We start from the raw sequence: 25,394 nt of genomic DNA, 5'->3' as shown, positions 1-25,394 counted from the left end.
TGACTTACTCACTGAAAACAAAGTTTAAAGTATCTGAAAATTAACAGTGTTGATTTCAATAAAAATTTGTGGAGGAAGCAGAGTAGAAAATCAGAATATTCTTTGGAAAATCAGAATGTTCTTACTAAGTATTCCCTAAACTAAACAGCGAGTTAATTTAAATTGACGATGTGTTTAAAATTGGCCTAAATTCAATTTTATAGTTCAATGATAAATTTTAAAAAAATTCATGTTAAATCTCCTAACCTTGAAGTGGGTAGCACAAAATTCTTCCTATGACGTAAAATGATCTTTGATCTTAATTTATTTGAGAACTTTTTTGGTTTGTTTGTTTAGGTGCATCTAAACCAACATTTTCTGTATTTTTGTTTTTGTTCAGAGAAATAAAAAATTTGCATATTGCTGTTCCTTTTAACAAAACTCATATATTCAATGTACTCAAGTTGCTTGTAGTAAACATTTTGGTACAAACCAAATTTGTTTAATTAGCCTGTGTAGAGAGAATAGAAGCTGCATTTTCATGCCAAACCCATGATTTTTCCTGTGTTTGCAGACTCATCGATCAAAACTTGACAGCATGATGATTTGTAAGAGCTGCAGCTGACAACTTGTTGAGCCCCATTTATCTGATTTGCCTTTTAACTGCTTCAGTACCGGCGGGCCAGTCATCTGCACAAGTTTGTCGCGTCCCTTAGCACTGATGAAGTATTTAGCATATTGGTCCTGAGTGCCACTTTCACATAGAGCAGGTGAATTACAAAGAGGAGAGACAGGAAGATTCATAATTCTGTAGTGTTTACATTTTATTTAATGTTTTAACTGTGGGATCCATACGCCACGATGTCCAGGTTGCGTTCAGGGCTCATTTCAGATTTCACCCATATTTGCGTGCTGTCTCCTATAGCCTCTCTTGTCTTCTATTTCCTCTACAAATTTCTACAGCAACCAGTTCTCATCTTGAAAGCAGCATGTCTAAAATCAGTAAGTGGAATACCCTCAATAGTGGGTATATGACAGTGAACGATTTGTGGTGTCTTGCAGGGCTGTTGTTGCTGTCTTCTTCAACGCCACCTGCTTGTTCAAAGGGCTTGCTTTTTGTCTTGGCTGCTTTCGCTCAGAGAACCTGTCATAAAGTCTTACTATATTTTTTCATTTGTCTTGGCTTTTCTCTCTTCTCCTCCTTCTTTTCTCTTTTTACAGTAGCTTCTTCAGGCACGCCACACATCAGTACCAGCTTCAGAACCAAGAGGAGATTTAGGCTGGAATCATAGGTTTCGCTGTGAAAATTAGTTTAAAACAGCAATTATATTTCAGGTAACCTCTTCAAGCAGGTCATTTTTCCTGGTTTTCCCAGTCATAATCTCATATTTTCTCTATACCAATCAGCTATTAAAGTGTCTATGCTGCATCATACTCAATTGCGTTCAGTTCGGATATCCATTATAGAGAGAAGATGGCAATGAACTAACTTCCTTGGATATGGCAAGTTGGATCTGGGTTTACCTCTGTCCCATTTTGCAGGAGTATTTGTGTGATTTATTAAGTCCAGATTTTCCGTCTTTCATTTCATGGGAAGCTGAGGAGGGTGCAGTGTATGTTAGCTGTGGGTAAATGAGGAAGTTCCTTCATCCCCCCCACATGTCCTGTGCCAGTGTGTCTGAGATGCCGCTTCCTTGTCTGGATCACCAGCTCTCAGTTCAAACCAAAGTGGCTGCAATAAACTCAAGCGCTGTCTTTGCTTTAGCTAGGATCATTCCATTATGTTAATATCTGACATGCCTCATCTTTGTCAGGAACCAATATCATGCTCCAGCACACCAATGCAATTCGTGATTGTGTGAGCCGATGCAGGCAGGATGCAGGAACAACCACAAAACCACGGATAAAAGGCAAAGAACAAGTTTAATCTCGATACCTCACAGACCGGGGAATCTCTGAAGCAACACCCAGGCAGAAGCACGCAAACAGGGACTGCGGGCACCGCGGTGCGAGAGAGAGTTCTTGTTAGCAAGAGTCCTTGGCAGCAAGAGAGTCCTTGTTAGCAAGAGCAGGCGTGGACTCCCTGTTCTTGTTGGTATTTAAAGGGTTCAAACAGGCATAGTTTTCCCACTGTGCTTTGATCTTCTTCAGCAACAGGCCAGGATTCTCAAGCGGCTAGATAAGGTGTCCCTGAGTCCATCACAGGCTTATGTTATCTAAGTGCAAGTGTTTTTCTTGCAAACACCCAAGACTGAATAACAATTAGTGTGGTACATGTGTTTTCCAGTACCCCAGGTGCGAGTCCCTTGAGTGTATTTACAATCCTCCTCGCCGATCTTCCGTTGCTTTCCCACAGTGATCTAATAAGATTTTGGTTCTGCTTTCTTTACCCTCCTTCAGCCTGTGCTCCTTCATCTCATGTAAGCAAAGTGAATTGGCACATAACTGATAAACGTTCTTTTCTTGGTTTCTTTCTTAGGGCTTTTAACCTGCAGTGGTTTCGTCAAGGAAGAGAAACCATAAATGTCTTCACACAGGTCTAAGAGTAATCTCAGGGCAGGTAGATAACTTCATTTTCTCAAGGAACTTCCTCATCTGTTTTTATCCGAGGTCTCTGAGTTGAACCTGAATCCTTGTTACCCTGTAGGAGTGGGGAGTTCATGCCCTTCTTGTTGGGAGTCTTGTTGGGAGTTCTGCGCTATAATGCAGATAGTCCACATATCCATTTCCTAGAAACAGAAGGATTTCCCTGATGCATCTTTGTGTCATGTCTCTGTACAGCCTAGACCTCACCCAGTCTCATCCCATCTGCAGCGCTTCTCCACTGGGCTGTTTTTGGTCATCGCTTTTATTCGCAGCAGTGGCCTGACTGATGCTTTAAAATTGCAACTGTCTGTTTAATGTTAACTGAGTGAGGTACCAGGCAAGCAGTGGCTACTTCAGCTATAGCGATGATGTTGTTTTCAAACTTTCTCCGACTGACGAGTCATTAAAAGTAGTAATAAAGGGGTTTTTTGGGGCCATGTGTCCCTTGGAAACACTCAGCCCATGCTAATTACAGTGGGTCAGCAAAGAGGTCAAGGCTGAGAAGTGTGCGGGAGGGGGCCCAGAACGATAATGGTAAGAGCAGTTGAAAACAGTTGCAGGAAATGTTAATTATAAAGCTTGTTCGCATCAACTTTCCCCTCCCATTGAAAACAAAGCTCATTTTGAAGACACTCGTAGAAGTTGCTCTTTAGGAATTAAACTCCCTTATCTCTCAATAACTGGTGACATGCCAGAAATGTAAAACTGCAGTAGAGTAAACAAAGAACTCACTTGTGCACGGTTGTTCTAGTCTCAATTAAAGCTGGAAATAGGATTTTGCATGACTGTGGTGCCACATTAGGACCAGTGGGCAGCTTTGCTCTGTGAACTTCATGCAGATTCTGCAGAGGACAAGGGAGGTTTTTCCGCTGACTTCCATAACCAGGTCTGCTGTTATCATTCCTGAAGAGCCTCTTACTGACAGGGAGTGCATTCAGCAAGGAGCTTTGCAGCTTAAAGACCCTGTTCTGCAATTATCAAAATGTGCAGATACATTTGTGCGTGTGACTGAGCAAAGCTAGTACCGTGTAGATATTTGCATGGATGTTAAATTCTAATAAAAGATGACAGTGAGGGGAAGGTATACAATAAAAATAAGATGATGAGAGATGTGCCATTAACAAATTCTTACCTTATAACTAAGTAGTATATGTCTGCGTAGTTTGTGTTGCTAAGAGATGGCACTATATTTACTATTCAAAGCAGCAGAGCATTATAGTACAGAAGCTGGTTATTTTCTGGTTAGTCCCTTAGCCAAACTCCAAAGCCTAAAAGTTTTTAGGATGTAGGACAGATACCTTCAGAACTTGTGCTTAAGTGTGTTCCATAGTCACAAAACTGTCAAATCCTAAACGGCAGGTGGCCCTCTGGAAATGATGTCTGTAGGAGAAAGAATGTTGTACTTCAACAGTGGTATGTCTGCAACGCTGCAGAAGCCAGGAAGAAACTAAGACAGCTGAAATTTTCATGCAGACACCAAGAGAAAATGTACTTTCAATAAAAAAAAATCTTGACAAATTTTATTGGCAAGATTCAAATATTGTTTTGAGATACTTTAAAAAAACGTAGGAGAACTCTCAAAATACATAATCTTTTTCCCTGATGAAAACCCTTTTCTTTTCTTGAGTCACAGTCTTTTATTCAAGTAATAGAATGACTGAGTAATTTTCTCCGTTAAAAGTAAATGCTAACTTTTGAAAGTTTTAAAGGGAAAATTTAATATAAAATGGAGAAAACCACAATTTTTTCTTCCTTTTTGTAAATGGTCTTATGTTTCAAAAAAACGCATAGCAGTAAATAATGTTATCAGATCCCCACCAGGTGCAAGTTCTAACCTACCTGCAAAATCTGAATTTGGTGATTAATTTTGTTCTTTCCTAGGTTGCACTTGTAGCTCTATCTCCAAGTCTTTTCACAGATAACGTAGCTCCACGAGCCATGTTTAACATAATCAAAATAATCATGTAGGTGCATGAGCCCCATGATTAAAGAGAGCTAAAACTGTATAATTAGACAAATATCTGTGGAAGGTTAAGAGCATCCTACTTTATCCTCTTGGGATTTCTGTCAGGGCTGTCACTTTTCTGGCTACTTGGCAACAATGGTTGCATTTTTATGGTGCCTCATTAGCAGGTTTGCTGGCTCTTTTAGCTGTTGTATATGTGGGAAATATGATGCAGAAAGTTGTCCCGTATTCAGTTCTCTTTCCAGGGTCATCCTCTTTGAGTTTCTAGGATTTTTCAAACCCAGGTCATTGACAGAAGCTCAGGACTCTTGGCTCACGTTTCAGTCTCCAGATTACTCTGTTCTCTGTTCGTGGACATGTCAGGCCAGCATCAGGACCTGTACATGTGCTTCTCTGAACCCAAGTCTGTGTCTTGTCCTTTAAGCTGGCGACTGGCATACACAACTGGGAAGGGGATCTTTCAGGTGTGGTCCTGCCCCTGTTCAGGAACACTCCTGGGAGTGTTTCTGTCATTTTCCAGAGACCTGAGACCTTTTGCTGGAGTAACAAAGCTTGCTTTTTTTTTTTTTTTAAATATATTAATTGAAATGTGTCGTAGCTGTCCCAGTATCTGTACATTGTGCCTCTCACAGCCAGCCGAGTGCATTTTCAGCAGCTCTAAACTGAGGCAAATTTTAAAAACTGCAGGCATGATAATAATGACGTGATAAATCTGATTTACTGTAAAGTGCTGTCTTCTCAGGCTTGGCTTTAAAAAAAAAAAACAAACCACAAAAAAACCCTGACAGTACAAAACAATCCAAAACCAATAGAAATGAGTACTTAAAAAGTTATAATAGTGATAGCCTTTCTTTTAAAGACATGACTAGCCCCTGCAGAATGTGGCATCTCTGAAAATACTGGAGCACTCAGAACCTAAAATACAGAAGATGAAAAATTAGACTTAAATAAAATCAGTTGTGCTAGCTTTTCACTGGTAACACTGAGGAAAGCACACTCTCCTTTTTAATAAGTGACTGATTTATTGATAATAAAGTGCATCTGAGATTTACTCAGAATGATAGATTTTTTTAGGCAGTAACCTAATAGCTTGAACCAGCTGTTTGTAGCTGCACACTAAAAACTTTGACCGTGGGCTTTCGTGCTTCTCGCCCTTCCCCGCCTTGGCTTTCTTGTAGCAGCCACAGCAGCATCTTGCAGGAACTGTGATGCATTTTTGCTGTTGCCCATGTTTACCCACTTAATAACTTTTTTCTTTCCCGTTTTTCATTTATTTTGGACGTTTTATAGCAAGTGGTGGTGGTGTTGTGTAGCATTGTTCCTGGAGGTTTAAGAAGCATTCTTAAGAAGCATTGACGGAAATGGTAGAGGAAATGGTATTCTTTAGAAAAATCATTTTTTCCCTTATAAAATGAAAACTGAACATTTTAAAAGGCATCACGTACAGAAAGTGCGCTGAAGGAACCTGCAGTGTATGGAATGTTCTCAGCTACCTCCTCTGAGGGTTTCTTCAGCACTTCTTAATGAGAAAACCCCCATCAATAGAAGAGGTTTGCCAGTTGTCACATATATTAAAAATATTATCTCCAAAGTTAGAAGTTGTTTGATTGAGCATGTTAAGTGTTGATCAGCCTGGGAGCATCTAACTTCAGTGAAACTCACTGAGATGACTAGTTCGTCTTCTTCAGGGTAACTAAACCATATGGCAAAACTAACTTCCATAACTGAGAAAGTGCTCTGAGGCACTGAGTGGGGAAACAATCATCTTTAAAAGGAACACTTGAGGCACTTCTTGTGTCTTGATGGTATTGAGAAGGATGAAAGTCACTGGAAAACTTACTCATTTGTGTATTAAAAAATAACATTCTAGCAAAACACTGACATGCTCTAACCTCTTTGAATGTACAGAAGTGATATGAGTAACTCAATGCACTCAATAGCTGTGCATTAATTGCAAAAATCAGTAAATCTATTGTTTAGACCCATGAACAGGAAATGAGACTTCTTGTAAAGTTCCCTGTGAACTAGGAGATGAGCTTGCTGTGGGTGTAGCCCAGATGCATAATTTTGTGTGTCATAAAGGTAGAAGATTTAAAAAGGGCATCTATCTGTATGCAAATCATCCTTCCACTTCAGTAGCAAAACAGTTTTGCATATAAACATGTGCTGACCACCAGCACGCATGAAGATTGTGTGAACATGCCCTTTTATGTTAATCTGTTTGTTTTTATTTAGCTTGGGTTGGTTTTATGTTTTTCACTCTATTACAGTATGTTTGCACAACCAATAAGGACACCCAGAGTTGACTATTGATGTTTATTGAATCATTCATATCAAATAAACACTTTTGGGAGTCTGACCACAAACAGTGAAAGCATTCCTTTGTGAGGGGAGAAATCAGAAACCCTTATTGGAAGAAAAGCATGTCTGCTTGGTTCATTTGTAAATCTCTGAGGAGAAGGCATGATTTCAAGTGGGATGACTGAAATGTGGACACCCAGGTGGGAGCTCTCGTATGAGGTGTACGCAGTCGGGTCCACAACTCGCGGCTGAAGTGCTCTGGGCTGCATTAACCCTTCGAACTGTGCAGCCTCGTAGATGAAAAGGGGTTTTATATGCTGGTTCCAAGTCAAGCTATGAAGTCAGTCATCTAATCTGTTCCAGTTGGAACAGTTCCTGTCTCTTTAGTGCTTACTGTCTGGACAGGTTGTAGTATGCAAGGGTTCAGGTCTCATTAATGTATCATTTAGATACCTATTGAATAGGTTTAGAAAACCTATTCAATTTCATTTTGAAATAGTTGGCACACGTTGTTCTTTTTTCTTCCTCTCTTTTAATTTACTGATTTCAGTGACGTGAGAGGAAACCATATAATTATTCCACTTTAGTAGCATCAGAACAGATATTTAAGAGCCTGTGTTAGTCATTTGGGAACAGAAAATTGGACACACATAGTGGGATTATTCTGAGGTCTGGGTCCATAAGAAAATGATCCCTCTTAACTGCCTAAATTGGGGGAGTTGAAGACTGTCAATACTTGCCTGTCCCATTCAGCTGGGTCCTTTAGTTCCTTTAATTTAAGTGTGTGACAAAGCTGTTAACTTAAATGGGAATGTTAACGCAATGAACAATGGGTGCAGAGGTCAGCAGCAGGAAGCCAAAAGAGAGCAAATGGATTTTTTAGTGATCTGGCAGTTTACTTCACCAAATACACGATACACAATTACTTTCTCATTCCTCTGTCTCACTCTCCCATGCTGATCTCTTTCCTGGGTGCTGACGTTTTTCTTCTACCCTGTCTTTACTAACGTTTTCTACTAAATCAAGCAAGAAGCTGCCTTTGTTACAGGTGAAGGACTCCTGAGCACTGCAGGGACCTGCATCATCTGGGCTGTCAGAATTCCAGTGCCTTTTCCCAGGGTGCTGGCGTTTCTCACCATGTTGGTCATTTAGGTCTACCTCATCATTCCAGCCTCTTTTGCTAGGATGCTGGCGCTTGTACATCAGATACCTTCTGCCTGGGTGCTGTCTTTTGGATAACTCATTCAAGTAGGTTAGCTGTGCGCTAGGGCTGGCAGCATACTGGTCTGACAATGACCTTCTGCCAGGGTGCTGTCGCTTTTTCAGCTCCAGGTAGCTGTCAAGGTTGTCTTCCATCTCTCTTTTCCCTGGATGCTGCCTCTTCTGAATGTCTCCATAAGATGTGTCTTCCTCAACATCTCTTTTTCCAGGATGCTGTCTCTTCTCCAGGTCACTTAGGTACTTTTTCCCAGGGTGTTGTCTTTTGGAAAGCCATTCTGACAGAGGGCCATTTGATTCTGTCCAAGAAAAAGAATAATGTTAATGAGCCCCCATAATCCTCACTAAAGAAGTTGAAATGGGAATTTGTGGAGTTCTATGATGCAGGATCATAGTCTGTTGCTCATTATGCCCATTTAATTGCACAGTTAACAGTATGGTCTTGAATTTGGTCCCTCTGGATGGCATCTGTCAGAACAGTTCTGGCACATTTTTAGCAAGGATGAATTGATGCATTAGGAACTAGCTGTGGCCAAATGGGAAAATGTGCAATGACAAAGCCTAATGTGTTGATTCAGGTAAATGTGTCAGATTCAGGTAAAGGAAGGTGAGTAAAAGATGCTGAGCAGCTGGAAGAAATCAGCTGCAGAAGCTGGGTTTGGGGAAGAGCCGGAGATCAGAATGAGACAGGGAAAGGGCAGGACTGAGGCACAAGCAGAAGTAGGGATGTGGACATTTGAAAGCCAGCTCAGTATTTCCAGCTACCTGTCATAACTCTATTAATATCTCTTACTCATTCTTAAGCTCTTTTTAATATTTCAGGTCTTGTATTGACATGACCAACTCTCAGCGTTCACGTGAAGGGGGAGAAAGGCTCTTTCTATGGGCACCTGGGGCCAGCTCCTCTTTCCACTATGAAAGGGCTCTGTGCTCCGTGGTGGTGGTTGGCACTTTCTTGTGGTCCCTGAGCCTGATTTGCTTCCACTGCTGTGCCTAGTGAGAGCAGAGCATCTGCAAGCGAGGAGGCAGTGGGCACTAGAGCAGCCTCTGCATTTCAGCCATGGAAAAGCCCACCTCTGTTGGGATGCAGAAACCAGTGGGTTGAGGGAGTTCGGGGACCTCCCACCTCCAATTAACATTAGGTACAGGGTCCACAACTGGGGAGTGTTCTCCATGTGTCCTCTTAGAGCTTCCCTAGGGAAGTACAGACAGGCAAGTTTTCTGTGACAGGCTTCTGTCTTCTTATTATGCCACAGCTGCACAGTGATGGTACAGCATTGCCTAAGAGGGGAGATCTCCAAGAAGAAAGCACCTTTTGAGAGCTCTGTGTCAGTGTATTGCAGCACATCTCCTATCCTTCCCCTCCCCTTAGTTTGAGCAATGAATACGCACATTAGAACCTGGAACTGTATATTGGATCTAATGAACTCAGCCAATCAAGTACTATGCCAACATCTCCAGATGGATGTCCCCAGTGTTACTTATACCTTTATTCATCTCTTCCTTTTCAGCTTTCTTGAGGACAGACTGAAGAATGAGGCTTTCCGATCTCTGCAGGATGTCATCCAGGGGACTTCTTCCCATCTTCTCGCTTCCCTCTAGAAGGGGCTGTCCGCGGTTGAGGCAGACACCACCCAAGGTCAGGCAGAGGAGCAGCAGTGGCAGCTGGATAGATGGCATTGTGGGACGGGAGTTCCTACGGCTTCCATGGGAGAGAGAACAAAGGGGAGGAGGATGGAACGAACAAACACAGCAATAGTAGCAATATTTCCAGACACCGAAAAAGAAATATGGCACTGCTGTAGGAATTGAAGTCTCTTATGAGAGTCCTTCCTCATTTCTGTTACTAACCTCTCCGTTTATTTTATATTCTTCAAAGCATCTGTAAATTCTTCATAATTAAAACCAGGCACTTGCTCATTTTTCTGGCAGAATAAATATGAACATTTTGAACACTTAACTTCCTGATGCACAGATAGTTCTGAAAGCCATTGATTTTGCTTTGCCTTCTCCAAAGGGGCAAAAATAATTCCCTCTTGAACTCTGTGTTACCTGTTGCCCCCCATGAAGTAGACACACATATACCTGTGCTAACAATTTTCATCAGGCAATTCCCTTTGCTAAGGGTTCATTTTAAAATAACCCTGGGAGCTGCAGCACTTTCATTCCACCTTTAGTTAAACCCCAACTTGAATAGTCCATTAGTTTTTTAATATCTGTTTCTATACATTTAAAGTAGCTGTGTGTCTCTGTATTTTTCACTATAATAAGACAGCTATGCACTGTTGGTCAGGGAGATTTCTTGCGTTGGAGAAGCACCTCATATTTTTTTCAGAGACATAATAATGATATCCTCTATTATCTCTTGCCTGGATAACAAGTGTTTTTCTATTTCTTCTAGCTAGCACTGGAATTCCTAATGCACTTATCATGGTTTTATTTTCCAGTAAGCAGAGTTCCTTCAGTAGAATGGAATACATCTTTAAGACTAGTATAGCAGTCATTTAACTTAATTATATCTTCAGAACATAAAATAGATGCATAATTTTATAAAGTCCTACAAATTTTTAAAATAGAGAATGAGTTTATTACCTCTCTTATTAGCAGGTTTCTATCACTTCTGATGAAGTCCTTAGGTAACAGCCCTAAGGATATCACATAGGCTATTTGGCTCAGAGAAATCTTTGGAAGGAAAGTTAGAATCAGCTAAAAAGGAAATTATTTGGTAAATTACCTGGTTTGTAGTTTCAGATTTTTGCTTGATGCATCTGCCAAGAGATTGTTTAGTCCTTCAAAGCTGTTTGCACGGCTGAGCTTCAAAGTTACCCTTTTTCTGCTGCAGACACGCAGTATCCAATAGAACTGTTGCTAAGTTCTCTTTGGATGGCTTGTGTCTCCGTACTTATACTGTACTGCCTCTGGACCCTTTATGCAAATAGCTGTGAGGTAGTTTAAGTGCTGTGGTGTTTTCTTTTTTTTTTTTTAACCGATGTCAGAGATCTGCATTTTGAATGCATTTTAAAACTCTGAGTGTTATTTGCTGACCTCCATATATCCAAGCTCAGCTCCCAGAAATTGCTATTTTTCCATTCTCTAAAGAGATTATTGAATGTTGATAAAATTGATGTTGAATTTTATGTAGCACAGCACAGAGAAAAGGAGGTTTTCCTCTGCTTAACAAAAAGAAGCTTGCGTATCCTCTATTAAGCAAGTACTGTGGAGTAAATGCAGAGACGTAGGTAATTTATTCAGCTAAGGAAGAAAAACAATGAAAAAAATCAATTTATTATATTTAAATAAGTTTATACCATGCGTTCTTATTCTGAATGACAGTATGCTGGTTTTGGCTCACAACTCTGTGTTTTCTTGGCATATGGGGTGCATAGCATTAGATATTAAAACATAGTTCTGTTGCTGCTATATGCTTCAAAAAACATTATCCTATTGTAAGTAGAAATAAGACTCCCTCTCTTTAAACCATCTGTCTATTTGAGATATTCATCCACACAGTGCTTCTAAAACCAGATCGTGCAGGGGCACAGATAAAGAGCTACTGATTCTTTGATAATCTTAGTGATCCTGATGACAATATGGAGGACTAAAACTGGAGTACAGATTTTTCACAGTATTGAAGCAATTCAGGATTCATTTATTGTTACTACATGGAAGGTTTCAACCAAGTCAAGTCAATGTTTTTCTGCTTCCCAGAAAAGACAGAGGGCATTTTGGGGATACTCATAAAAGCACCGCACTTAAAAGTGGGCCAGTTATGCCGATAGGTAACATGGATCCTCATGTGGCCTGTAAAAATTTGTTACAGCAAAAGACATTCTGTGTCCGAACAGATGATGGAAATACCATATAAAACTAAGAAGGGATGAAGTCAGTTGTTCTCTATCAACATGACTTATTACCCATCAGAATTTAACAAAAAATGGTCACCTTACAGAGCTGTTTTTCCCCACCCCATTCAAGTTTATTTGATGGAAGAGAAAATACACAAGAAGAATCTTGTTTTCAGTTTTTTAGGAAATGAAAGCTGACTTCTTTGGGGTGACTTTGGTGGAATGCAGCCATTACTTCAGTCTTGTTCCATGACAGTGTGATTATCTCCTGAATTTTATCTTAATATCTCAGGAAAAATGCATCAGTAAGTGTATATAGATATGCTTTTAGATATTAATTATCCTGATGTAATTTGAGAAGAGTCTTGGATGTCTGTGCACTTGTTCCAGATTTGCCGTGGGGACAGAGATTGAGGCTTACAGCATTATAACTGTATTTGTAACAATTATATTTACAATGGAATATATTTGCCACGTTGTTTGGATTTCTAAGGGAGTTTGAGACATCATGCACCCCATGTGCAGAACACATCTATGGCTTTATGAAGATGTTGTCTTTGCCTATCTAAGACCGCGTCAATATTGTTTTCCTGAGCAGGCGTCAGGACCAAAGAACTGCAAGGCAAATAAATTCAAAGATCAACAGTCAATTGACTATAGCGGGTCAGTAAACAATGACTGGGCAGCTCATAGTCTGTCATCCAAAGCAAAGATCCCTGTAAAGACAGTTCCTATGTATTTTTAGTTTTAAGCAATGTACTAGGGCTTTCCAGGAATCTAAATAATGCTGGAAAATGTTTTAAGTGCTTTCATTAATACTGGAGTTGCTTGTTTAAGAAAGCAATAGCTGTCTGTAGCTTAGTCACAGATTTGCCCTAACAAAATGCGTAATCCAGGATCCACTGAAATCCATGAGATTTCTCCTTTAATTTAAGTGGGGTTAGCCTTAGAACTTGTCTGTCTCTGACTTGAAATGTTCCACATATTGAATTGAATTTTAAAAAATCCTCTCACACATTGAAGCATGCCTCTTGAAAAACATAGATGGGAAAAGAGAAGGTTAAACAGCTGAAACACTTTCACATAGACAAAACTACATAAGCAAATTAACTGAAAGAACAGCTAGGAATTTGATATTAAAAATAGCCTCCAATATGAATGTATTTAATCTCAGCACTGAGTGAATGAGTCAAATTTCACTAATGATCCAACAGTTGATATACTGAATTTCTCAGCTACCTAGAGATTATAGGATAGCTAAGATTTATGCTTTGGAACTTTGTATGACTGCAGTTTAATAAATCTGCATTTGCCACATATCTCCAATGTGAAAATCCTCATAACGTGTAACTATGAGCTGGAGATAATTCTTAACATGTAGATCCTCCCTCCAGTCTGGAATGAATCTGGACAGCATAGAAGTCTTGCAGCCTAGATAGAGCCGGAGCTGCTCCGCACTTAATCCTGTTGTGCCTGTGCAGCAATGACCGAAAGCAGGAGACTGTGAGGTCCATGCCCAGATTGTCACCTAACCCTCAGTTACTTCATTTTTAAGACTCTCTCACAAACCAAATTGTGCCCCCTGGTTTCTCTGGACAAGCTAATGGGTCTTCTCCATTATGCTATTTCTCGCATAGCGAAATACTGATGCCACAGATTTAGGAATAAGTAACTCCTTAAGATCTCTTATGGTACAACACCCGAGTTTAAAAAATGAATATATTGACCTATAAATTAAAGTGGGCATTGATGGAATCGTAACTGCACGTTTAAACATGTTTTTAGAAAAGTGAAACAGGAACAGTGAAGTTGTTAAAATGCCGAAGCCTTCCAAGTAAAAAAAAAAAAAAAAAAGATGTTTTCATCATGTGGTTGAAAGCTTCAGTAATTCTGAATAGCTTCTTAATCTTACTTCGTTATATTTTTTTTCTTCAGTCAATCACATTTCCTGTGTTCTTTTTAACATAAAATGTTTGGAGAACATTAAGCATTGTGCCTACTATCTGTCCGTAAGGCAAGAATTGTGTGAGGTGAATTGGCTTGTTTTGGCAGGATTTTTTTAAACTTCGGTTGCATGGATAGGTAGGTTGCTGTCTGTGTATTGTGAAGAAGCAAGGTTGAAAATTTGTCTTGCTCTTGGTGGGGCACAAGGTGGGGGTTGTAGTGATTGCTATTTTCCAGTGGAGTTTATCCGCAAATGTTGAACCAATCCCTTAATCGCAATGAGAAGTTCTCCTACCTGCGTGGACCATCAGGCAGCCAGGGCAGCCAGGAGGTTCTGGAGTCAGCAGATCTGAGCAGTCATCTAATGCATATGTTTGGGGCATCAGTTCCTCAGCAGCGCTGCTAGGAAGCTGGTCTCAAAACACAGTGGATTTTTTTTCAGTTAAAATGTATTTACAAAGCACTTTAGTTTTGACAAAGCATTCTCTAACAGAGAGTTTTTTCTGTGGTACATCCCCAGTCAGCTCTTGTGGATGGGATGTTCTTATTAAACCATAAGCTCCAGCCCTCTAAGTCACAACGAAAGGAATAGATTTGCAAGGCAGGCAATACCTTCAGTCCCCCAATCTCTGTACTTACAGTTACTAGTACCCCAGCGTCAGTTTCTGGTCGCAATGTTGTCCAGCTATCACCACGTTCAATTTGGCATTCACATTTAATCAGAGAGGCATGGGGTGACTTGATTACTGCCTTTATGTCCTTACACGTGGAGAAGATAACAATGGGCTGTTTTCTGTCTTTATGCTGGTAAAAGCATAGGAAGGACTAGTACCTGGAAGCTGAGGTTTAACAAATTTAATTGAATTCAGATTCCTAGCTATGATGATAACTAAACGTAGGTGTAATTTTCCATATGTAGCCTTCGTGTTGCTTGGAGATTTAGAAATGAAATTCATTTTCTTTTGGCAGGACAAGTGTTTTACTAAGACATTTGAGGAAAAAGGGTTAGGGTGAGGAAAGTGTTTTCCTCTGAGAATGCAAGGATCTTGGTGGCAATGGACAGAGATCCTGCTCTGTGGGCCAGGATCATCAGGGCATCTTGGCAACAAATTCTTTGTCTTCATAGGAGTACTGAGATCACTGATTCCCCGGTGTGTAGCACTCTGAGCTCTGGGAACAGAAATACTTTAGTTTAACTTTTTTTTTTTTTAATCTGATTTAAAGTACCTGGGTGAAACTTGATTAGATTAGATTTAGCTAATGGTCCTTTCTGTTCCTCTGAAAGTAGGAGCCGCCCAGCAGTGAACATCTGTGTTCTAAGACTGCAGTGCAGTTTTCATAAGTGTGCTTATAAACAAAAGTATTACAAATAAAGAGACTACTGAAATGAGTACAAAGAGCGTATTAGGCATGCATGTGTGGCTACAGTAGCAATGTGATTTCAGATTCACAAATGAGGAATAGGGCATCTCCCAAGAAGTTGTGGGGTTTGGGTTTTTTTGTCTGGGCAGATTTCTGGACCTCTGGCACCTGGTCAGAACAGAAGTAGTAGGTCCAAACTGGCTTCTAGATATTGTAGGTGAGTTCCTGGTTACTGGTACAGGTGTTCTACACGGCGTGAAAATGCATGTGAATCCCTCATTCCAGCAAGTAGGGGCTAGGAATTCCCTTTCTCCTAGGAATACGTTCTATGCCAGAATGAAAAGTAATACAATCCAATGCTAGGTCAGAAATCCTACGCTGTTTCCTACACTGTTCAGGAATTCCTTTCCCCCAGGAGACAACTCAAATGGAAGGCTTTCTGGGTGTTTTGGATCCAAAAGTCAGGCTCAGTAGAATTTTACAGAATGAAATTTGGCTTGTATTCTCATTCATTTTATAACCATTATTTCATAGAATCATAGAATCGTAGAATCATTTAGGTTGGAAAAGACCCTTGGGATCATCGAGTCCAACCATCAACCCCACTCCACAAAGTTCTCCCTTACACCATATCCCCCAACACCACATCTAAACGACTCTTAAACACATTCAGGGATGGTGACTCCACCACCTCCCTGGGCAGCCTATTCCAGTGTCTGACCACTCTTTCTGTGAAGAATTTTTTCCTAATGTCCAGTCTAAACCTACCCTGTTGCAGCTTGATGCCGTTCCCTCTTGTTCTATTGCTAATTACCTGTGAGGAGAGACCAGCACCAACTTCTCTACAATGTCCTTTCAAGTAGTTGTAGAGAGTGATGAGGTCTCCCCTCAGCCTCCTCTTCCTCAAACTAAACAGTCCCAGCTCCTTCAGTAGCTCCTCATAAGATTTATTCTCCAGGCCCTTCACCAGCTTTGTTGCCCTCCTCTGCACTCACCCCAGCACCTCGATATCTCTCTTGTATTAAGGTGCCCAAAACTGGACACAATACTCAAGGTGTGGCCTCACCAGTGTTGAGTACAGGCGGACAATCACCTCCCTCCTTCTGCTGGTCACACTATTTCTAATACAAGCAAGGATGCCATTGGCTTTCTTGGCCACCTGGGCACACTGCTGGCTCATATTCAGCCGCTTGTCAGTTAGAACCCCCAGGTCCTTTTCTGACAGGCAGCTCTCCAGCTACACTTCCCCAAGCCTGTAGCGATGCATGGGGTTGTTGTGGCCCAAGTGCAGGACCCGGCACTTGGCCTTGTTGAAGCTCATACCATCAGCGTTGGCCCATCGATCCAATCTATCCAAGTCTCTCTGTAGAGCCTCCCTATCTTTATGCAGATCAACACTCCTGCTTAACTTGGTGTCATCTGTGAACTTACTGATGATACACTCTATGTCCTTATCAAGATCATCAATAAAGATGTTAAACAGAAATGGTCCGAACACTGAGCCCTGCGGAACACCACTTGTGACCAGCCGCCAGCTGGATTTAGTTCCATTGACCACCACTCTTTGGGACCACCCATCCAGCCAGTGCTTGATCCAGCAGATCGTATGCTCATCCAGGCCATGTGCAGCCAGTTTTTCCATGAGAATTCTATGGGGAACAGTGTCAAATGCTTTTCAAAAGTCTAGGTAGACAATATGCACAGCCTTTCCCTCATCCAATAATCGGGTCACCTTGTCATAGAAGGAGATCAGGTTCGTCAGGCAGGACCTGCCTTTCATAAACCCACGCTGACTAGGCCTGATCCCCTGGTTGTCCATTATATGACTTGTAATGGCAGTCAAGATGATCTGCTCCATGACCTTCCCTGGTACCGAGGTCAGGCTGAGAGGTCTATAGTTTCCTGGATCCTCCTTTCTGCCTTTCCTGTAGATGGGTGCTACATTTGCTACCCTCCAGTCCATTGGGACCTCCCCAGTTAGCCATGACTTCAGGTAAATAAGGGAAAGTGGCTTGTTTCATAAACAAGTTTCCTTATCTGTTGACAGAAACTGAATGTCACAAATTATTCAGGGGAGCACATGAAGAGATGTCAGCCTATTTTCATTCTCATTAAAATCTGCTTCTTGACACCTTTGAGCTGAGGACTCCCTTTAGAGAACAGGGATGAAATCCTATGTTACAACTACATCCCCATGCAAAGCTGCTCAGTAGGTGCAAAATTATATCCACCATGGAATGGCCAGGACTTCCAGCCAAGACTTGCTCAGACTTATTTTTGTCTTATTTTGTAATGATTTAGTAGAACTTTAATGCATTATTTAAAGGAAGAAAGTTAAATTTAAGCACCTCAAAGGGTCCTTTGTTTTATGAACAATGTCCTTTTCTTATTTCACAGCTGGAAAACTATCTCTTTTTAATCTGCTGTCTTTCTTTTTACAATTCTTTTTTCCTTTTTTTTGGCCACATTTTTCTGTTTCATTTTCCCTGCAGGTGATTTTTCTATTTAAAAGATTTCTGGAGGTTTATTTTATAAGTGTTAATGTCCTTTTTTTCCCACTCAGAGCACAATTACTCGTGACACTGTGAGTTGAATTTATGGGTAGGAGGGAGAGTTTATTTTCTCAAGCTCCAGAGCCGTCTTCCAAGCTGTGCTTTTCTGTTTGTCACAAACCCACTGAAACCCCAGACTTGCCCAGAGCTTGTGTCAGCACAGGGTTTGGCTCCTAGTACACGTCTCTGCTCTTCTTTTCTTGAACTATAGGATAAAAAAATACTGTTGTGTGAAATTAATGTGCTGCCTGCCACTGCATCTGTTACCAGTTTGACTGAGAAGTGCTGAATATTGAAGTGGTTTGCCCTAAGTCACACCGGTAGGGGCAAAGTCAGGAAGTGAGACCAGATTCTATTCACTTGTTCCATTCACTTAGCGTTCCTTTACGAAAACAGCTTGGGTTTTTTGGTAGTACATCAGAAGGCACACATCTTTCTCATTTAAAAAGCTGCCTACATGACATTACTTCTGTGTGCAAGGCTGAGAGAAGTATCATCTCCACTGGCTACTGAAAGCATCCCATTAATTCTTATTAAGTGTACACTGTCACTGGGACTGTAGTTTCTAGCTTCTCATCTCTTTAAACAATTTTATCCTCTTGGTTATTTACTGAATTGTGTGCAAATCTAAGGCGTTCTGTCTGAATGTGCTCTTGTTAACAGTGTTGTAAATTAGGAATTACTTGTTTGCTAACAGAAATGAGAGGCAAATCAGCTCTTTTCATTTTCTCTGGGAAATCTAAAAGCACGGCTTATTTATATCACTCCTCCCAGTTTGTTCCTTGACTTGAACTAACTGGAGAGAAAATTATGAGGTTGGGTATCAGTAAGAGGTGGACAACTCTCTCTTCCTGTGTGATCCTTTCTGAAATGCAGCCCCTCATGCATCAGAATATGTAAATAGTTCGCTCTGCAGGAGGATTTGTGGTTATTTTTGTGAGAGGTATAATTCCTGCTTCTCTTCTAATAAACTCAGAATGCCAGAGCGGGTACAGCCACAATTCTTTATATGATCCCTATTATTAAACCAATAGTATGGTTTTACAAGGCAGGCAAGCTTTCAGGTATACAGAGCTTTCTTAGAGTGGAGCAAAGGTGTTTGTGTTGGAAAGTTTGTCTCTCTTCTTAGGACTAAAAAAGGACTTGTGATCCCCCCCGTTGTCAGCTTCTTCCAGTGATAGAAGTCAGTATAATAAAAGGTATTATACCTAACCTACAAATCATATAAACGTTAATCATTGCTGGAGGCAGGGTTCCAAACAAGTTGCATCTACCTAGTTCTCAAAATTTGTTTGCTATGTAAATGGTCCCAGATAGTATTCAGTGGATTTAATGACACGTAAACTAAATTTTAGCAGTGCAGCCCAGTGTAGTGACAGCCAGCACTAGCGTGCGAGCCCCTTCGTGCAGACATACCCACCGGGAGGAGCTTTGCCGTAGTCATCAGCACAGCACATCACAGCCCACTTGGCTTTGTTGCGATTCATCAAAACCCAAAAACATTGAGGAATAATAACAGTCCTTCCACTCCTTTTCAGTAGCCGGGAATACAGAATCTAGGATGTGAAACGAAGGCAGCTCCTCTGGCGTGTTGTGTCCATTCTAGCACTGAGCCCCGGCTGCGGTGCTTCTGCTGTTGCTCAGTGCAAGCACCTGCAGTGGGAAGTACTTGTTTCTGAGAGAGCTCTGAGGCCTTTTGGGGGCAGCTGCTAGTTAAAGCCAGGTGAATGAATTGGCCTAGAGAATCTGCTGAAATCATTAGAAGTTCTGCTGGCTACTGCTGAATGTCACTTGCAGTGTGAGCTGAAAATGGTGAGGGAAAAAAGTAAAGGGCCTCTTTTGAAGGCTCTGTAACTTTCAACTGACACCTTTCTTCTCAAAAATTCTAGAAATGGCAAAACCTTCTGCTCTAACTGTAAGCCCCAGAGTTTTATAGTTTTGCAAACACAGAAGTGTTGAAGCTTAATCTTTTGCATTCCTTGAAACTAATAGAAAATCCTTTGAGGAGACTTAATATATGGAGAGATTAGGTCTTCTGTTTTAAATAATGAATAGGACGAGTATTGAATGAGATGAGAACATTAATTTCCGTGCAGGAAAGCTCTTAATAGAATTACTGAGTAAATTCCACATGGAATGCACGCAGCTCCCCTCACCAATTTAAAGCCATAAAGGCCATGGAAGGCTATTACATTAGAAGGAAGGGGGTGTATCCCACATAGCATTAAAACTGTTGCCAAAAGGAGTATAAATAACATGTTGCTTATATCAGCTAAATCGTTTTATAGTTTCATGAGGAAGCAGACCCAAAGCATTATGACGTTAATCCCGCATACTGGTATACTGACAGACTTTTCAATATTAAACAGCATATTATGGAGTCAGAACTTGACAGGCTTAATTGTATACTTAAGAGTCAGTCTAACTCACAGTTTGTTCCTTCTGGGATGGTGGCAGTTTGGAATTAAAGATCTCAGTGGATTCACTGTAATGTTTCTTTATTTTGTAATTATCTCCTCCACGTTTATGCAGGGTCATTTCTATAGCTTTCTAGTCAAGAGAATCCTGTGATTTGGGAAGAAAGTGGCCATCTTCAGAAAGAGTATCATTGTGCCCTGTCTCTTGCTTCAGGCACAGTCCAGGATCATTCAAACCAAATAAAGTCAGCAAGACCCTATGCCTCCGGGCACCAAAAAACACCCCTGCTGCCCAGCCTGTTGTTTTTTCACGGCTGCTAATGACAGCAGTCAAGAGATTCTTTTCACTTCCAACAGGGAATTAGTCATTGGACAAAGCAAATTTACAGCTCATTTTACTTTGCCAATATACTGGGTTTAAGCTGGGGCGAGTTTCATGATGGAGCAAGAAGAGACTCAGGGAAATCTAATTTGGTATGATTAGAAATGGTGGACATCCAGCTTCCTTTTAAGAAGTAAGTCTGGTTCACATTGTCAAGTAACTTGCAAAGTCAGTTGGAGGTCTGTAAATAGGAGGTCACTGCTTCCCATAGCAATTAAAGGAGTAACACGCTAATTTGTTTCCTCTATGCTGTGCCTTTACACTTGCTGCTAACACATCCTAATTATGATAGAGAAGCCAATTAAGGTGTGAAAGGGAGCAAATACGTGTGACAGAGAAGAGTTGATAAGAGATTTAGTATTTGGCACAAAGTGTTTGAAAATGCTGGTTTGGATTTTAAGGTCACCAATCTTCAGCTTGCAGCTAGTTCCTCTGTCACGTTCTCTGGGAGCAATCAGCACAGAGGGTATTTGAAAATCCCACCTGCCAGCCCCTGCTTGTTCAGGTGTCAGAAACGGACAGCTGAGAAGCTCCTGAAGGCTTGACACGCATAAATGCCCAATGGTTAGAGACCAGAGACCACAGTGGGAACACAAATAAGAAGATGGAGTAAAAGCAGAATGACAAGTTCCAGAACTGGCCCTTGGGGCTGCCTATAGAACATCTTCCTCTTGAAATTCAGACATTTCTATAGCAGCTTTTAAATTGAAAGAATTTTATTTCTTATTGTTCCTTTCAGTTGCTGTAAAAGACTTGTATAAGTTACTCAGCAAAGTGATCTCAAGCCTTGCTTTACGGATGCAGTGCAAATGTGATTTACCTTCAAGTTGTCTCTGTTGGTCTGATAAGGAAGGGAAACGGGGCCAGTGGCAGGACCACACCAGCAAGGCAGCTGCACACAGCCTCCAAGGGCAGCTATTCTTAATGGAGGCGCAACCTGGAATCAGATGGAGAGAGGAATTTTGAACACGGATCTGGTGTTACTAACAAAGTTTGTTTCAGGTATCAGTCCTATCAGCTGATCTGGTTGAAATAGGTAACAGTTAGTTCAAGCATTGCTCCCTTCCCCTGTTGTTTCTGTGTGCCTGTGAGTATGCATATGCGTTATGTGTGTGGTTTTTACTAATGAACTGTTCCTGACTTTTTTCTAGTGGCTTTATCGTTCTTAGTAGTTATGAAGTTATTTGGTCTGCTCATTTTGTGAGGACTTAAATTATTCTTCCTGCAGTAAGATTAGTCATTTTTTCTTTTAGGTTCCTGTTTTAGGAGTCCTGTAGCACAGCAGCAGTGAAGATCAGAATCTCATTACGGTAAGTACTATACTTACCGTAAAACTGAAACCATCCATCCCAAGAGAGTTAGAATGAAGTGTAGGTGTATGTACCTACAACTACGTATAGCTACACCTACCATACCTAGGTACATACACCTGTAGTTGTATGAAATGATTGAGCAAGTAGGAAGATGGAGTATTCATGTCGGTTGTGTTGGCGTAAATATGACATTTCAAGGGTTTTGGTAGCTGTAGATCATCATCAAGCTAATCAGGGCTAGGTCACAGTTGATTTGTAAACCTCGCTGCAGTGTTTCAAAAGGACTTGGAAGAAAGAAGACAGTCATTTTATCCTGGCAAGGATTTCTTCCCCCTCGTAAGGACAGGCTTATAAGAAAGCATTACCAGCAGGATGAAGACAACTGGTGTTTTTGCTCTACAATTCCAGCAGGGACCATTTACGGGAAGGTCTCAGCAAATATTAGTGATATGGTCTATAGTTTCTGGTACTGTCCATTAGTCCCACTGTGTCTGTGAAGTATGTGTCAAAGAAAATAGTTAGGGGCTTTTTATTGCTATCGCTTGCACCCATCACTAATGGCACCAGCGAAACTGAAAGCTGTTACATAAAATCCAGGCCTTCACTGTATTGGAGGTATGTATTACTGGCTAAAAATCAACTGGGAAACCTACATCTTGTACTCTGTTAACCACGGAAGCCACCAGAGATCTAACGCAGTGCTGAGATGTGCACATTGCGTAGAACACAATAGGTCAGCAAGTCCTTTCTTTGGAGGGTTGAGTGAATTATCTGGTTAATATGAGGGAAGTTCATAGAGTACTCGGTTTAGAACTGTTCCCCTGCTCATCATTCATAGCCATTTAGATGAAGCTTGATGCCTTGGGGGGGGGGCGGGGGCAAGAAGATCCCCACAACCAGTTGTTCAAGTAAGGTGATTTTCATATTGTACTACTAGCTACTTAATGACAAAAACCTTTATGTAATTTTCATCTTTATAACTTCCATAGTCATTGTAATAACAATGGACTTCTCCACTGATTCTTAATGGGTTTGTTTACAAGCAAACATCATGAAGTGAGAATCAGGAGGCATTCAGCTGCCGTTTGGAGGCAGAGATCACAACTAAACCTGTTCTGTAGGCCAAATATTGGACGTCATGCTTTATGGGACAATAAAAGCCTGTACCTGACCGGTGAGGGATATGCCGAGACCAGGAGTAGTATCGGTTTTTAGGAATGGCTTCTGTGATTTTCTCATAGCTTCCTCTTCACATTTGGCCAGCTGGCACACTCTGAGCATCCCAAGGGAAGCTGAGTGAACGAACACGTAGCGCTGGAGCAAAAGCTCCTTGTGTCATTTGATCCTGCTTCTGCTGAGGAGACTGAGTCACAGGGTCTATATGCTTTGCAACTCTTCTGTCACTCCCTTCCCCCTGGGCCTTTTTGGTTGAGCCTGAGTATGAACAAAGATACATTTAAAAGCAGTTAGAGAATGGTTTGCAGATGCAAACTACAGCAGCTGGTGTATTTGTACAAGCACCAAGCTGGGAGGCCACATGGTCATTTTGTTAGAATGGAGTCTGGGAATTGGGACAGCTGTATTCTATTTCTGGCTCTCCCATTGAATTGCTCTGTGACTCTGAGTGGTGCGCCACTCAGAAGGCAGAAATCCATCAGTAAAGATCAGAGTCAGGCTTTTCATAGATAGTAACTGAAATTAGGTAGACCCCTAAATACCTGAGTTTTGTGTTCCCTGTCCACAAATAAGCGATAGTGATACAATACAGTGACTTTTGATGCATGTGACGTGCTTTGAAAGTCTCAGACAGTGACAAGAGAAGTCAAAAGCAGTTGCGTTGTTTTTTTTTTTTTTTAGGAAGGAAGTAGAAATCAGCAAGCCCAGTGGGCCTGGCGTGCAAATTTAAGTCAAGAAAATGGTAAATGGAAAAGGTGTGTTTGGTTGGAGCTTCACTCAGTGAAGCTTTGGTGTGGCTGTTTGTGATATGAACATTTCTCTTGGCCCTTAAACAATGATGTAACATCCTGTTCAATGAGCAATTTCACAGGATTCTTTCTACAAACCGCTGATGACTTTAATAAGCAGTTTTCTCCTTCACATTTCTTTCTTTCCTTGTCTATAGCTGCTATCAGATTTTAAGTGTTCTGTGTTGGCACGTAAATGGTATGATGGAATTCTAGAATGCACTCCTGGAATGGCTGGCGATGGTCTTCATATCCTTGAATGCGGAGATAGCTGTAATGCATCGGTGATTTTCAACTTGTGGTATGAGACAATGCAGGGTTTGGAATGACTTCAAAGGGATGAGTAAAAGGTCATTAATAAAAGCAATCCTTTTGTTAAATTTGCTCTGTGATGATCTATAGGTCACATAGAAAATGCTTGTAAATCTAGAAACTATAAAAAAGTAAAGCAACTAGAAAAAGTAAAAAAATATTCTTAAAGTCCTTCTTAGACCTGCATTTCCATGACTCTGATTCAGAGGCTGACATGGAAGATGCAGATTTAAAACTTTCATAACATCACATTTTTGTATCTATTATTCAGAAATGTGACCCAACATTTTGACATTTGAAATGGCTCATCAAGAACAAGAAGCTGGTAGACCTTTTTTAAAATGCTTTCTGGAAGATCTCAGTGATAATCTGTGATTATTTCTCAGCCTCCGCTGCTCATGTTGAGTAAGCGAAGCTCAAGTCTTATTGCCTGGAGAAATTATGGAAATGCCAAGGATTGCCTGATAAACAGGTAGTGCCATTGATCACTAACTGTACTTTATCAACATAGTACCTTTGTCATTTGAATAAGAAATGTTTCTAAGGCAACACCAGAGTAAATCTTGACCTTTTACAACTGCTTGTGCTTTTATTGAAAAACAATAACTCCATCTTCATTAGAATCACTTTCATTTCTGCGTGGGGCCAGGTACCGAGCAAGGCAGTTGTATAAACACATAGTGGCATAGGCAGAAAAAAGGTATCTAGCAGTTTTCTTTACTTGAAGGTAGACAGCGTTGGTCAATACAGCCTGTAATGGGAACTGAAAAACGCTGCTACATTGATAGTAAATTAAAGATACCCACATCTGTGAGTGTGTAACGTAGTTCAGCTGGAACTGGGTTATATTAAGTGTTTCTCATCTCCAGCTGAAGTTCGCTTCTATCAGTGGTGGTTCAGCTGCTCTTTAACATGGTGCTGTGAAAAGAATCTGGACACTTCAATCCAGCACACTGCCCTGGCCTTAACTTATGTGTCCCTTTGTCTCTCTCTGATGGACAGGAGTAGCTCAGATCTAGCTAAGCATAGACATTTAGAGAATTCTGCAGAATGAAGAGTTCTGTACATCCCTCATCGTTTCTGTCTATGAGCACATCACCCCAGGTTCAGGCTCTGCCAGGTTTTCCAACAGTAAAAAGGTCGTCTAAGGCTCCTGGGCAAAGACTGATATAAGACCTTGTGTAGATTTAAGAACAGAGGTCATCTTGCAGAGAGCTGCTGAAAGGCATTTCTGTCTCCTGTCTGTAGTGTGA

General features: G+C 41.0%; 1 protein-coding gene and 1 long non-coding RNA gene across 2 annotated transcripts in view; one reads left to right on the top strand and one right to left on the bottom strand.

The window, feature by feature from the left end:
- Positions 1-25,394, top strand: part of LOC128915684 (uncharacterized) — a 60,161-nt gene that overhangs the window by 5,479 nt on the left and 29,288 nt on the right. Inside the window, exons 2-3 of the long non-coding RNA XR_008468732.1 lie at positions 9,562-9,689; positions 21,806-21,862. This is a non-coding gene — a long non-coding RNA (uncharacterized LOC128915684). The remainder of the gene's footprint in view (positions 1-9,561; positions 9,690-21,805; positions 21,863-25,394) is intronic.
- Positions 7,763-9,793, bottom strand: TRH (thyrotropin releasing hormone). Its single transcript, XM_054216405.1, has 2 exons — positions 9,538-9,793; positions 7,763-8,349 (listed from the first exon to the last, which is right to left on the bottom strand). The coding sequence occupies exons 1-2, from the start codon at positions 9,728-9,730 to the stop codon at positions 7,763-7,765; spliced, it is 780 nt and encodes a 259-aa protein (XP_054072380.1). The 5' UTR covers positions 9,731-9,793.

Source organism: Rissa tridactyla, chromosome 10, assembly GCF_028500815.1.
Source record: "Rissa tridactyla isolate bRisTri1 chromosome 10, bRisTri1.patW.cur.20221130, whole genome shotgun sequence".
NCBI classification, from domain to species: Eukaryota; Metazoa; Chordata; class Aves; order Charadriiformes; family Laridae; genus Rissa; species Rissa tridactyla.
This window is presented reverse-complemented; position numbering and strand designations above follow the sequence as displayed.